General features: G+C 51.5%; 1 protein-coding gene across 2 annotated transcripts in view; it reads left to right on the top strand.

Moving 5' to 3' along the window:
- The window catches only part of MAMLD1 (mastermind like domain containing 1), an 87,109-nt gene that overhangs the window by 51,369 nt on the left and 21,476 nt on the right, over positions 1 to 14,264 (top strand). For both annotated transcript variants that reach the window (XM_037821726.1, XM_037821727.1), the window contains 2 exons: positions 7,984 to 9,642; positions 11,131 to 11,253. In XM_037821726.1, the coding sequence (XP_037677654.1) occupies positions 7,984 to 9,642; positions 11,131 to 11,253 (1,782 nt within the window). The remainder of the gene's footprint in view (positions 1 to 7,983; positions 9,643 to 11,130; positions 11,254 to 14,264) is intronic.

Genomic DNA, 14,264 nt, shown 5'->3' with positions numbered 1-14,264 from the left:
CTTCTCTTTGGAAGTGGCTTTAGAGCCCTTTGTAAGCCTCTCCAACAATTCACCTTCATTGCTTTTGAGTCCCACCTTGCACCCAATCAGAATCTGCCCTTCTGGTTCCTCCATGGCCCACCCATACGGGTCCTTAGATTGTGACAAAGGTCAGATGAACCAGACGTGAGAATAGCTACATTGAATTGAGCCTGGAGTAGGTGCCAGGCACTTTGCTAAGCAATATCTCCTGCAATCCTCATGATAACCCTGAGAGGAAGAGATTATTATTATCTCCAGGAAACCACAGCTCAGAGAGGTTAAGCAACATGACCAAAATCACAGAGCTTGGAAGCAGCAGAGCTCAAAGCCTGCTGCCATCACCCCTGTACTCAGCTGCCTCTTAGACCAGAAATCCATTCATTGCAAACCACAGGACACTGAATGCATATCGCACAGGAGGCACATTTGTTCCGTACTCCACAGGCACCCTGGTTCACAGACTCTTGTGATCTGGGGAAGGAGGAGCTTTACCTTGTGAGCATCAAGTCTCTGAAGAGGGTGTATGGAGTGCTTTTATTTGCTTCCTTGACAGGTTTTGATTTTTATTTTTATAGTAGACTTTGTTTTTTACAGCAGTTTTAGGTTTACAGAAAAATTGTGCACAAAGTAGAGGGAGGTCCCATATGCACCCTCCTCCCAGCTTCCCCTATAATTACCATCTTGCACTAGTGGGGTACATTGGTTACAATTGATGAACCAATGCTGATGCATTATTATTAACTAAACTCCACAGTTCACCTTAGGGCTCACTCTTTCTGTTGACCAGTGCTGTGGATTTTGACAAATGCATAATGTCACATATCCCCAATTACAGGGTCATATGGAACAGTTTCGCTGCCCCAAACATCCCCTGGGCACCACCACTTCATCTCTCCCCACCTCCCCCTGAACCCCTGAACCCGTGATCATTTTCCCGTCTCTGTGGTTTTGACTTTAACACCATGTCACAGAGTTGGAATCACACAGATTGTGGATTTTTCTGTCAGTCTTCTTTCACTGAGCAATATGACATTCCTCCACAGCTTTTTGTGGCTTGATAGCTCATTTCTTTTTAAGCTTATGGAGTTTTAACAGGAGACACACATTTTTGGTCCTTCCCAGGGAGCTTAATATCTCGACTCCTCCCCCAGAGGAGTCGGCTGATGGTTACTAGTGGGAGAATCTCAAAGGCATTAGTTGTCCAGATGATGAGGGCTTTGGAGCCCACCTGCGTGTGTCACATGCCATCTCTGTCTCTGTCTACACCCCACCATGCATGGTGCAGAGCACTGGCTGATCACATAGTACTTGGAGATTACTGGGGAAATGCAAGGTAGTTTTAGTTGTAGATCAAGTAAGAGAAATCAAGAGCTGAGTTTGCCTTCCTTCTAGAGATTGCAAATTCCCCGGCTCCAAGCAGCCATCTGCTCCATGCATAGGGTAGCTTCTGGACAAGATGGGGCATTAAATGGACAGTGGAAGGAAGAGGGCGCTTTTTGCTCATCATCTGTGTTCAGCCACCAGTCGTCCTGCCCAGTACTGCCCCTGAGCTTCCCAAGCTTGGAGGCACATGCTTTTCCTGGCAAAAAGAGCACTGGATCTAGAGTAAGGAAATGTTGGGTCTGATCCCAGGAGTATAAGTAGCTGTTTGTGAGACCTCTGGGGGCTCAGAGGGGCTGGGGACTTTCCCAAGGTCACATAGTCAGTAGGTTGTGAATTCGGGTGCCCTGACTCCAAAGCGCACCCTCCTTTGGGGCTCCCCATGCCCAGATTAGGGGCTTTCTGCGGGCCAGGGCAGTGGACACAATGCTCTCGGCTTTCCTGGAGCCTCCATGCCGGTGGCAGAGACAGACTGCAAGCTCAGGGAGGCAGCGGCGGCTGGCGTGGACCCGGGGTGGGCTCTAAACAGCAGTATTGGTTCAGGGGCTTGGGTCTTGGCCAGTCCCCCGTGATTCACGTGGACAGGTGGGTTTGGGCCACTTGCGGAGCCCAGGCAGTCCTGGGGACATCAGGGAGGCAGCTGTCACCACCACTTCTGGAGCTCTTCAGGCTCCTCATCTCTCTGGCTGGCTTCTGGCTTCAGGGATGATGATGATGATAAGTATGGAGGTGAATGCATTTTAAACCATGCAGGGCATTACTGCTCTTTGTACTTTGGAATGATCAGAGATTGGCCCTTGTCCAGTTCTTTTGATGAGACAGGCGATGGGAAGCGACTGTTCTCGGTCTCTCCGCGGAGTGCTGAGTGGCTGGCGCAGCCCTGAGCTTTTCTATTGTCGGGGTCCTCCCCGGAGCACACAGCTGTTCGCTCCCCACCCTCCCCCTCCTTCTGCACTTGGGGGCCCTTTCCAGGCGCAGAGACCCTCCCGGGCCCAAGGTAACAGGTGTCTGGAACTGGGGCTGCCCCAGGGAGGGGAGTGGACGCTGGTGGACCCCTTCTAGGCTGTGTGCAAACTGGGGGATTGTGGCGGGTTGGCTCCCCACACTCAGGGCTCTTGCTTTCACTGAAAACCCCCAGCTGGAGAACTCGGTGCAACTCTGTTTACAGACAGATTTTTGGGTTATAAGTTGCCCCTGGGGTGCTGACTTCCAGGCCTCTGGAACATAAATATTTACTTCTGAGATTTGGCATATGGATTTTGATTATAGAATAATTTATTAAACTTCTCCTCCCTACCCCCCTTTGCCTTTTCTTCTCTTCCCCTTCCTTCCCATCTTCCCTTCTCCTCCTCTCCCCCCTCCTCCCCTCTTATGCTCCGTAAGTGCCCAGTAAGCCATCCATCTTTGCCAGAAGGTTCCTTAGAAATTGCCCAGCCAAAGCCCTTTGTTGGACACAGGCTGAGGCCAGGGGCACACAGAGGGGACATGTCTAGGGTCATCGAGCCACTGAGTGAATTCATCACTGAAAAGTGGTTGCCTCTTGGCCTTGTACTGGAAACGGGAAGAGAGCAGGATCATTTTCAGAAAAGCTTTTTCTTCAATGATTGATTCCAATCTGCAGATGCCAGCTGCGCCCTGTCAACGAGGCCAGGGGCCTTGGGGTTACGGAGATGAGTAGGAAACAGCCCCAGCCTTCAGCGCGTTACACTGAGGATGTGGGCAAGGTCCAGACCAAAACCTGGGATAGGAGTTAGGAGGATGGGGGGCAAAGCGAAATCTTAGGGATCCTTGAATGCCCCAGCAAGGAGGGTGTGCTTTCATCTGCCAGACAAAGGCTGGGGGAGCAAGGCCAGCGGGGATTCTGGAGGAGAACGCTGTTCACTCATCTCACCCCCAATGATGCCCAAGAATAGTTAGTAATTATTATTATTCACATTTCTCAAATCTGTGAAAGGCCTTGCTCTTCCCATTTTATAGGTAAGAAAACTGAGGCTCAGAGAGGGAAAATGGCTTGCCCAAGGTGAACACAGGTTAAAGGCAAGGTTGAGACAGATTGTGAGGGTTCAAGGCTCCTGCCTCCAGCCTTCTCACCACCCACACTGCTAAGTTCTGCTATTTGAGTCTCTTTGGTGATCACATCACCTCCTCCCAATTGGACAGGGACGGGTTTTTTGAGTGCTGTTCCTGGTGGTGGCACAGAGAGAACTGATTTGAATCCCTCTCCAACAGTGTCCGGAGCTCAGGGAGTTGTGGCTGGCAGTTCAAGCCCTGGAAGCTGAACTTGAATCTTCTGACCCAGACACACAGAAATGTGCCCCACTATTTGAGGGCAAGTTCAGGGTTTTGCCAGAAAATGGATGGGCCCGGGAGGATCTACAGATTCCCAGCAGCCAGGCTCTGTTAACAGACACAGTGAAAACTGCATTAGGATTTCCCCCCCCTGGCACGACCCTGGGATGTACAATTTAGAAAACTTTGGGGCAAATGTAGGCAAATCCAAATATCACAACTAAGAACAGCTAAGTATGCAGGGCTGAAATGACCGGGCTTTCTCTCAGTGCCCCAGGATAATGTCCCGTTTCCTTTGGGGCTGGCTGGCTCCCTGCCGTGGCAGACACACACCCACAACCATACACACCGGGCTCTGCTGCCCGGGCTTCCTCTGCTCCACCCCTGACTGATATGACTTTAGCAAGCAGCCCAGCCCCTCTGGGCCTCAGTTACCCATGTGCAAAACAAGGGTGCTAAGTACAGCCCTGCCCACCTCCCAGGATGCTCTGAGACTCAAAGGATATTGCATGTGAAAGCTCATCAGCCTCCTGCAAAAGTGCTTATTCCTCCTACAGGCCCAGCTGCTGCTGCTTCTGACCACCTCGTGCCCAGAGATGGCCCTGGAAGGGTTTCCTGCTTGAGTGAGAGATGAACAGCAGGTGATGGGGCTCCAGATGTAGATGGGCTGGGAGAGCTGCAGGTGGCAGGGACTTCCGAAGGACAAGGTGGTGCCATAATAGCCAAAATGTGGAAGCAACCCCAGTGTTCATCAACTGATGAATGGATGAACAACATACGGTCTGTCCATCCAATGGACGATCACTCAGTCGTAAACAGCATGTAGTTGGTACATGCTACTTGCACGAACCTGGCTAAGTGAAATAAACCAGACTCAGAGGGATTCCATATCTATGAGATGTCAGAATAGGCAAATCCATACCGATAGTGAGCAGACTAGTGGGTGCCGGGGCTGGGGAGGAAGGGAGCGGGGAGTGGCTGTGGATGGGGTGATGGAAATGTTGTGCAACTAGATAGAGTTGATGGCTGTTCCGCTCTGTAAACAAACTAAATGCCACTCAATTGTTACATGAATTTCACCTCGGTTAAAAAATTGGTGACAACACCAAATGCTGGGAGGATGCAGAGGAACGAGCCTGCCTCCAACTAACACATTCCCGAGCAGTGTCATCCACGAGATAAAGATGATGACTTTGGGGAGCCAGGAGGAGGGGCTTGTTTAGGGAGGGAATATGTCTTTAATTCTTCTTAGTGGGTGCCACAGGATGAATTATGAGATCATTGCATACATGTCCATCTCTAGCGTAGTTTGCTACCTCTGCCATGCTGACATCTCCATCTTCAGAGAGGTCGTCTGGGGACAACGCTTGTCCTTACAGAGCTTGAGGTCTAAACTGGTTGCCCAACATCAGATGCTCGGAAACTCACAGGGGCAAAGTGTAACAGTATTGAAGAAAGTTTCGGGGTGGAGTGGAGAAATATTTGTGAGGGAACCAGCAAGCAAATTGGCCTGAGCTGACAGGGAGGGGGCAATATTCACCCTTTTGACGATTTTCCCAAGAGCCCAAGTGCCCGCTTAGGGAGGGAAATTGAGGCTCCCCAAGCTGACCTTTCCTGGAGACCTTCTACATTCTTCCCCAGTAGAAAGTGGGCCTTTTGTTGGTGTTCATGTTAAACCTCAAGCCAGTGTGTCTGAAAGTAAGTTTGGAACAGCCTGACAGACGTCTTTAGAAAGAGTCCTAGACATAGGTATATTCCTTATCCTCGTTATCATCTTTTCCAAGAAGCCTTTGCCCTTTTTGTCATTTGTCAAAGGGGAAGAGTTGCCATATTGTCATTGTTCAGACAGGACCAGAAATAAACTTGCTTTGGGAGCTGAACTTGGCCCCTATCAGAAGGGTAGCCTTTGTTTTCTCGTGGGTGGGAAGCCATCACGTGCTTTCAGATGCCTTGTAGTGAAAGTTGGTGAGGTCATGGGTGGTTTTGTCTGCTCAGTTATGAAATGGGGCCAGAGACATGTGGTGAAGCAGGAAGGTTTGTTTCACAGGGACTGGGAAGTGTAGTGAGGGGCCTGCCACCCCCACCAGGACGCCAAGGGGGGATGTCATTCCAGAGCAGGGACCTCCCTGCTGTGCTTGAACTAAAATGGTGGCAGTACCCACTGGCCCAGGCTTGCCAGCAAAGGCATCAGTGTGGCACTGGGCCTTGGGGAGAGCCAGCGAAAGAGGGGGCACTGAAGTGTGCCTTTGTCACGGGGAAAATTAACCAGATAATGGATTTCCATGCCCAGCTGATGCCTGGTGAAAGCATCTGCTGGCATAGCAAGGCAGAGCATTTCCATGTGGGCACAGCCCGCCTTGCCTGACCTCTTTTAGGGCTGGCTGATGTTCTCGCGGTGCAGCCAGGGCACTGCAGGCTAACTGTTGCAAGCTGTTGTCAGAAAATCCAAAACAAAGAACTCCACAGCCTCTAACTGTGGTGTCTCAGTCAACGGCTGCTCCTCAGCTGAAACTGCTACTTCTGCCAGCCTACCCAGTGCCCCATCCCCGGGGAAAGCAGGGTGACCTGCCCCCATTAGGGTCCTCACCAAGTGTCCCAGCTGAAGACTTGGCTTAGCAAAGGATCACCTGCTGCAGCTCCTCGGATGCACCTGGAACAGGGCACCCCTTGACGCCCTGCAGGAGCTTCCTGAGAGAGTCACATTTGCTCTGATGTGGAGGATGGGTGATCTCCCCCCACCCATGTCCCCCACCCTTGGCCTGCCTGGTTGTGCAGACTTAGTCCATTTTATACATTTATACTTTTAATATATATTGCATGTCCTCAAATTCTTTAGAAGAGACCAAATTTCAGCCTGGGAGCCCATGGCTTGTTTGTGGGCTGCCCCATGGTCCACCCCTTCATTCAGGTGAAGTTCCCTGAGGGTCTGCAGGGGGCCAGGTGTGTGGTAAGCTGCTCCTGGAACATTAAACAGCAAGGCCGAGACTCAAAGCTGGTTGTGTCTGCCTGGAGCCCAGGGCCCGATGTCACGCTGCCTGTACCCAGGCTCCAGGCAGTGGTTTTCCATTCAGAGTCAGCCACGGAGCTTTGATGCCTGGGCCTCACTCACCCCAGATGAGACCCAAGCAATGGGTTGGTGGCGGGAGGGCCTGGGAATCTGGATGTTTCTCGGTAATTCTGCTGTGCAGCAAGGCCTGAGCTACACAACCCCCGGGGGGGGGTCTCCTTTGGCATTCGCTCTGCTCCTGAGCATGCCCAGGGCCCCAGTGAATTCTAAGCTCATCCAGGGAGAAGAACCAAATGTGAGGGACTCACAAGGTCAGCACCGCAGGGCCTAGCAACACATCCCAAGCTTGCATGCTGAAGTACGTCAGGAGAAACACGTGTTAGATTGTTGGTATTGTAGCGATTTCCTTTCCTGATTTTGGTCATTTAGCACACACCTTCCTTCACACAGAGGAATTTCTTATTCGGATAGCTTCCCCCACCCAGCCCCTTTTATTATTATTATTATTATTATTATATTATTATTATTACTACAAGTGTTTCTCATTGAAAGCAAACAAGCAGTATAGAAATGTCGAGAATAGAAGAGGGATTGCCAGTCATTCCACTCCCTAATACTTGAGTGGCCGGGTGTAGACCCCTCCAGGTTAGTTTTGTATGCATATAGCAGTGAGTGTGTGTGTGTGTGTGTGTGAAAATGAATGAAATCATACTGTTGTGCCACTTGTGTTTTCCCCTAAACAATATCTCTTAGCTGGGTTCCAGAGAGCACAGCCAGACCGGCCTCATTCCTTTAGAGGCTCTGTTGTATTCCGTTTCTCCTGCAGCCTGCTGTGTGTGACCAAGACAGGATGGCAGCCTAAAAGCTAAATGTCTAGGTTGTGCTTTTCCTTTTTAAAAATTGGGGTATCTGTAGGCAAGAAGGAATTGAAAGCATCTTAGCTACTTCTAGTTTGCTCTTCAATGCCTGCCAGTTAGTGATTTCTGCGGGGTTTCACTGAACTCTCCTTTAATTGGGCAAAGAATATCTTTTGTGTGGCTTTCTGTCATGTTGAAATGTTCCAAGACAGTTTAAATGAAACACAACAACAAAGAAACAAGCATTGTGGTTCTGAAAATAGGCTGCGTTTTCTAGTTTTGACAATTATTGGTCTTTAAACAGAGAAGTCTGTTTTAACCTTGCAGGTTTCCTGTTCATTAGCTTTAATGTGCCAAACCTTTATAAAAATGCCTCTCTCTCTCCCCCTCCCTCTCTCTCTCTCTCTCTCTCTCTCTCTCCTCTTTCAGCCACAGAGAACTGTTAAGAGGAGACACAAAGCAAATAATTTCCAATTTCAAGACATGGCTGAAGGGGGTTACCCTAATGAAATCAAGAGGCCCTGTCTTGAAGACGTCACCCTTTCTATGGGCCAAGGTGCCCATCCCGGTGAGCTCTGTGCGGAGCTGCAGGTCCCCCCACTAGCAATGAATCCTGGCTCTGTGGCCATGGGCAGAGCAGGCCCTTCGTTACTGCTTGAAAATAATTCTGTGAACGGCAGTGCTCTGGGCTCCCCGTTTGTGGTGTCACCAGCTGCAGAAATGGGACAGAAAACTCCTGCTGGGCCTTACTATGACAAAGTAAGCAACATGGCAGCTGTTGACCAGGAGCTTCAAGATCTGCTGGAGGAACTAACGAAGATCCAAGAACCTTCTTCTAGTGAGCTAGATCTTGAGAAGATCCTGGGGAGCAAGCCTGAAGAACCACTGCTCTTAGACCATCCCCAGGCAACCCTGGGCACAGCTCCCAAGCCTCCAGTCCAGATGCCCCACTTGGAGAGCCTGGCTCCCAGCAAGGGCTTTGCTTCCACTTGCAGCCAAGTCATGGGCACGTCGCTTCAAATCCCGCCCTCCTCCGCAGGGATCAACTATGCACTTCCTTCAGCCAGTAAGCAGATGGTCTCGCCCAGTTCTTTGACAGCACAGGCCAAGAACCAGGGCCCAGCCATGCTCCCCGTGACATTGCCCCCGCTGCCGGGGCCCCAGTGGCACCATGCCCACCAACTGAAGGTGCTGGCGGCCAGCAAGCAGGGGTCTGCCACAAAGCAGCAAGGGCCCGCGCCCGGTTGGGCTGGCCTGCCCACTCCTGGTGTCTCCCCACCTTACTGCCCAGTGCCATCGCCACAGCCCCTGCCACCGTTCAGCCCTCAGAGCGTCATGGCTTCCTGCATGTCATCCAGCAGCTTGTCGGGGAGCATCCTCCAAGACTCACCCAATGCCTTACCCTCCAGCATGGCTACCAGCAGCAACGCCGCCCTCGGACCCACCATGCCCTATGCTCCTGAGAAGCTCCCTCAGCCGCTGCCATTCAGCCCTCAGAGCTCCATCCTTGCCAACCTGATGTCCTCTAGCATCAAGACCCCTCAGGGACACCTGTTGTCTGCACCGCCTGCCAGCAACCCTGGGCCCTCCCCACCCTATCGGCCAGAGCAGCTCTCCAGCCCAGGCTTGCCGCAGCAGTCCTTCACCCCCCAGTGCCCTCTGACCCGGGGCCTCACTCCCACCACCAACCCGCTAAGCCAGCAGCAGCAAGCCAATGCCATCTTTAAGCCCACGGCTGCCAACTCATCCAAAACCCTGAGCATGGTCGTGCAACAGGGACTGGCCAGCCCCAGCCTGGGAGCCTCGGAGCCGTTTACTTTTGGCAACACCAAGCCCTTGTCGCATTTTGTTTCTGAGCCAGGCCCCCGGAAGATGCCCCCCATGCCTGCCACCTCTAGGCAGCCTTCCCTGCTCCACTACCTGCAGCAGCCACCGCCGTCACAGGCCCCCTCCGCCATGGCCACTGCCACTGCCACCTTGCAGCAGCAGCCTGAACACTCATCGTTGCTTCTGCAGCAGATGATGCAGCAGCCCCAGCGCTTTCCGTGGGCCGCGGCCTTGGACTCCATGCCCTCCCTGCCCAGACAGGTAAGAGGCTCTCCCAGCTGCAGGTGTGGCTTTGTGTTGGAAATGAGAACCGTGTCACATGCTCTCCTTTGGGGGGCAAATCCAACCTCCTGGCCTCTCTAAGGCTGGACTTGATTCTGGAAAAGTGTTCTGAAGCCAGCTAATTCCGTGTGGTTAAAGCACAGCCCATGGGGGCCAGGTTAGGGTGGCAGGGTTGGCTCAGGACACCCTCCAGTTGCCCCCAGGGGAGGGTGGGTGGGAGGCAGGTGGATTTCACACCACTGGCAGCATAGCCCCCAACACAGGGCCAGTGAGGACTTCCTAGGGTGCCAGGAAATTGCACCAAAATAGTCAAATCCTGTCGCTGCTAGTACAAGGATGCAGGCCGGGCCTTCTAGAAATGCCCCGGCAGACTTTCCCTGAGCTCCTTCAGTGCGCCGCTCTCTGCGCTGGGCGCTAGGCAGGTCCTGAAATGTGAGACTGTTGCTCCCAGCAGCTCCACCTCACAAATGGTGACGCGGAGGCTCAGCGAGTTAGAATGGCTTGCCCAGGGCCACACAGTTAGCAAGGGACAGAGCGGGAACTTGAAACGAAGCGGTTTTGCCCCAGAGACTTCTACACACACACACCCCGTCCCCCACATCTCATCAGTGCCTATATCGGCGATTCTAACCGGGTGGTGTCTATCACGCGTCCTACTTTGTGTGGCTCTGGTCCCTGCAAATGACCCTGAGACATCAGCTTAAAATGACACACTTATGTTACCTCATTTTCTGTGGTTCAGGAATCCCGGCCCATCCCTTTTGCTGTATTCTGTCCTTTAGAAGAGAGGGGATTGTCCACAGGTCTGAATCCCGGAGGCGGGATCCTTGGGATCCGGGTAATTGGTCACGGGTCGCGGGTCTGCCTTCCCCGAATCCTCTCACGGCCGCTCCTTTCCACTGCTCTGATCCCTGTCCAGGTTCAGTCCCTCTTGATTCTTTATCCAGAATCTTACAGTTGACTCTTAACTGGTTTCCCCAATAAGCCATCCCCGACTCGAAAACGGTGAGCTGATCCTGTCTCGGACTCGCTCTGACGTCTTCCAAGGCCCGTGAGCTGCCCACACACCATCCCCCGGCCTTTCCTTCCCACCTTGGCTGTCCTGTCTGACTCCTGTTGCTTCTTGAGGCTCAGGCGCCATCCCCTGCAGGCAGCCTTTCTCGGATGGCTCTCGGGCCTTCTGTCCCCCCCACACCTCCCTCTTCCGTGTGGCAGTCGAGGAGGGGATGCCCCTACAACACTTGGCCCGGGACCTGCTGACCTCTTTTCTGAGGGTCTTGTGTGCGAGTGGCCCGGGCAGGCCCCAGCTCTCATGGAGCAAAGCCAAGCCGAGTGCTTCCCACCGGGGAGTTGGTTGAGCGCCCCAGCATCCACGGAGGCAGCCGAGCAGGCAGGACCAGGCAGGCCCCCCAGGGGCTTGGGACCCCCATCCACAGTTCAGGAGCACTTTGGTTTGATTCTTTATAGGCCTGTTGCCATCTGTTTGCATGGACTTCTGCAGCTGGCTCGGTGGAGCGCCAGCCTCAGCCCTGGAACTCTTACACTAGCAGGCAAGACCCTCAGCCTGGAGACACATCACCAGCTAACACTGTGAGCCTCTCTGTTTGTTTCGTTTTGTCTTCACTGGGGGATCAGCTGGCGGTCGTGACAATCACACACAACCGATGACCTGTCTGGGGTTGGGTGAAGCTTTGAGGAGAAAGTCCAAGCAGCCAAGCTCACTGAGGCATGATCAAGGGTGCTGGCCACGCCCGCCCCCCCCCCCCCAGCAGAGGCGAGAGGCCGGGCAACCCACATGTCCTGCTGTTGCTACTGAGGCCAGTTTGCCCCGGGACAGGACTCAGTGCTTTTTCTTGCCTTTTCTCGTTTTAATCCTGAGAGGTGGGGCTCGTCATAATTTCCTTTAATATTGGGGAGACTGAAGCCCAGGGATGGTACCTGAGTTGCCCACAGTCACACAGCAAGTCAGGGCTAGAGCCTCTGGAGCCTTCCGTGCGTGCCTTAACCTCCCTGAGACTGTGTTCCCCCCCTAGCAGATGGGGGTGATGATAGGCTGTTGTGAGGAGTCAACACTTTAATACATCTAAAACACTAGGAACAGGGCCTGGCACGGAAACATACCAACTAAGGGCTTGCTGTCCTTGTGACTGACTCCTGACCTTGAGTTTTCTGAGTTTCCTGTTTTCTGGAGCTCAGGTGTGGCTCTCCAAGTAGGTGCTGGGCCAGGAGAGGATGGGAGCAGTGCTCCGTGCAGATGACCATGAGGTTGGCAGGAGTTGTGAAGCCTGTGGACACCTCTGGGCCTCCTGGTGGAAGAGGGACAGGAGCCATGTTTGTCCACTGCTCTTTCTCCCATGCTCTGTCCCCTCTCCCCTGCTGAAACTCCCTGGGTACGTCACTAAGAAGGGACACATGCTCTTCCCCACCACCAGAGCTCCTTCCTCAAGGGTCCCAGCTCTTGCCTCAAACACTCACCTCTTTCTTTCTTCTTTGCTCTCCCCTGGAAGAGTGACCAGGGCCCTGAAGTTAACGGGGAAAGGCCCTGAGAAGGAGCAGCTGTTGTGGTCGCTGTGGAAGGACCAGCCTTTTCTTTTCAGCTGGATCCTAGTTTTTTTTACAGGAGTAGTTTCTAAACGTAGGATGAGAAACAAACTCTCGAGTCCGTAAGCATCAGTGCAAAATCTGGCTGTCTCTAGTAGCTCATTCTGATTTGCAGATGAGACTCCTCAACATTGGGAACTTCACTTTTCCTGCGGAACGAACTGATTGCAAAGCGACGTTCCCTTCCAGTTAAGGCAAAAGGGGGACTGTGAGCTGGGAGGGGACCAAGTGGCAAATGGGACTCCAGGGCCAGGCCTGCTGTTCCCTTCCTTCCTTTTCTTCTCTCCTCTGCAGCACCTCAGTCCCTGCTCCTGGCAGCAGACAGACAACCTGCTGCTGGTGATGGATGAGAGAGAACAGAAGGAAGGGTGTATAAGCCAATGGCAGGGTTAGGGCCAGCTTTGCCACCAGGGCCTCTGGTCCTGCTTGGTGATGGGCATTGGGACTTGGCATTCCTTCTCCTCTCCACCACTCAACCCGCACCCCAACCCCTGCCAGACCCCTGAAAAGAACCTTCTAGAAACCCCAGGTTTCTTTTGGTATAGACCTCCCATTGAAAACCAAAAGGATAAAAGCAGGTTCTTTAGGCAAAAAGAATTCCCTGCTCTTGTCAAAGTTACATCTGCCCCATTTTCCACTGCAGAGAGAGAGTTGAGGGAGGTCTCAACTGGGCCTTTCTCCATTCTCAGAATTGCTCATGAACACTTTAAAAGGACTGGGGAGCAGGGCCGGCCAGAGAGCCTGGGGGCCAGAGCCTGGGCCTTGCCCTACCCCCCATCTTCTATGCCAGACTGAAAAAAAAAACGTCCTGATTAAGCATTTTTATTTTTTAAAATTTTTTTCATTTTATTTTATTTTTAACTTTTTATTGTAGTAAGATATATGCAACTCAATATTTCCCATTTTGACTACTTTCAAGTTCACAGCTCAGTGGTATTAATTACACTCACAATATTGTGCTACCATCACCAACATCCATTACCCAAACTTTGTCATCACCTCCAACAGAAACTCTGCACCCATTTAGCCATAACTCCCCCTTCCCCTCCCCACCCCAGCGTCCGGCAACCTGTAACCGCCTATCTGTCTCATTGCTTATTCTAGGTATTTTATATAAGTGAGATCATACAATATTTGTCCTTTTGTGTCTGACTGATTTCACTCAACATGAGGTCTTCAAGGTTCTGCTGTGTGGTGGCATGTTCCAGCACTTCATTTCTTCTGACAGCTGAATAATATTCTGTTGCACAGATAGACCACATTGTGTTTATCCATTTATCAGTTAATGGACACTTGGGGTGCTTCAACCTTTTGGCTGTTGTAAATAATGCTGCTATGAACACTGGTGTACAAGTATCTGTTTAAGTCCCTGCCTTCAATTCTTTGGTATCTACTAAAAATTGGTATTCCCCGGTCATATGGTGATTCCGCTTTCTGAGGAACCGCCAAACTGGTTCCCACAGCAGCTGCACCATTTTACATTCTCACCGCCAATGTACAATGATTCCAGCTTCCCCATATCCTCTCCACCACTTGTTATTTGCTGTTGGTTTTTTTTTTTTTTAATAATAGCCGTCTTAGTAGGTGTGAAATGGTATCTCATTGTCGTTTTGATTTGCCTTTCTCTGATGGCTAATGATGTTGAGCATCTTTTCATGTGCTTATCGGCCATTTGCATATCTTCTCTGGAGAAATGTCTACACAAGCCCTTTGCCCATTTTTTAATTGGGTTGTTTGTCTTTTGGGTGTTGAGTTGTAAAGTTCTATATATATTCTGGATATTAAACCCTTATAGGATATATGGTTAGCAATTATTTTCTCTCATTCTGTATGTTGCCTTTTCACTTTCTTGATTATGTCCTTTCATGCACAAAAGTTTTTAATTTTGATAAATTCTATTTTATCTGTACTTTTTCTTTTGTTGATTTTGCTTTTGCTGTCGTAGCTAAGAAATCACTGCCAAATCCAAAGTCATGAAGGTTCCTCCCTGTTTTCTTCTA

The sequence above is a fragment of the Choloepus didactylus genome, chromosome X (assembly GCF_015220235.1).
Source record: "Choloepus didactylus isolate mChoDid1 chromosome X, mChoDid1.pri, whole genome shotgun sequence".
NCBI classification, from domain to species: Eukaryota; Metazoa; Chordata; class Mammalia; order Pilosa; family Megalonychidae; genus Choloepus; species Choloepus didactylus.
Note: the sequence above shows the minus strand (reverse complement) of the source record. Positions and strands in the feature narration are given on the sequence as shown.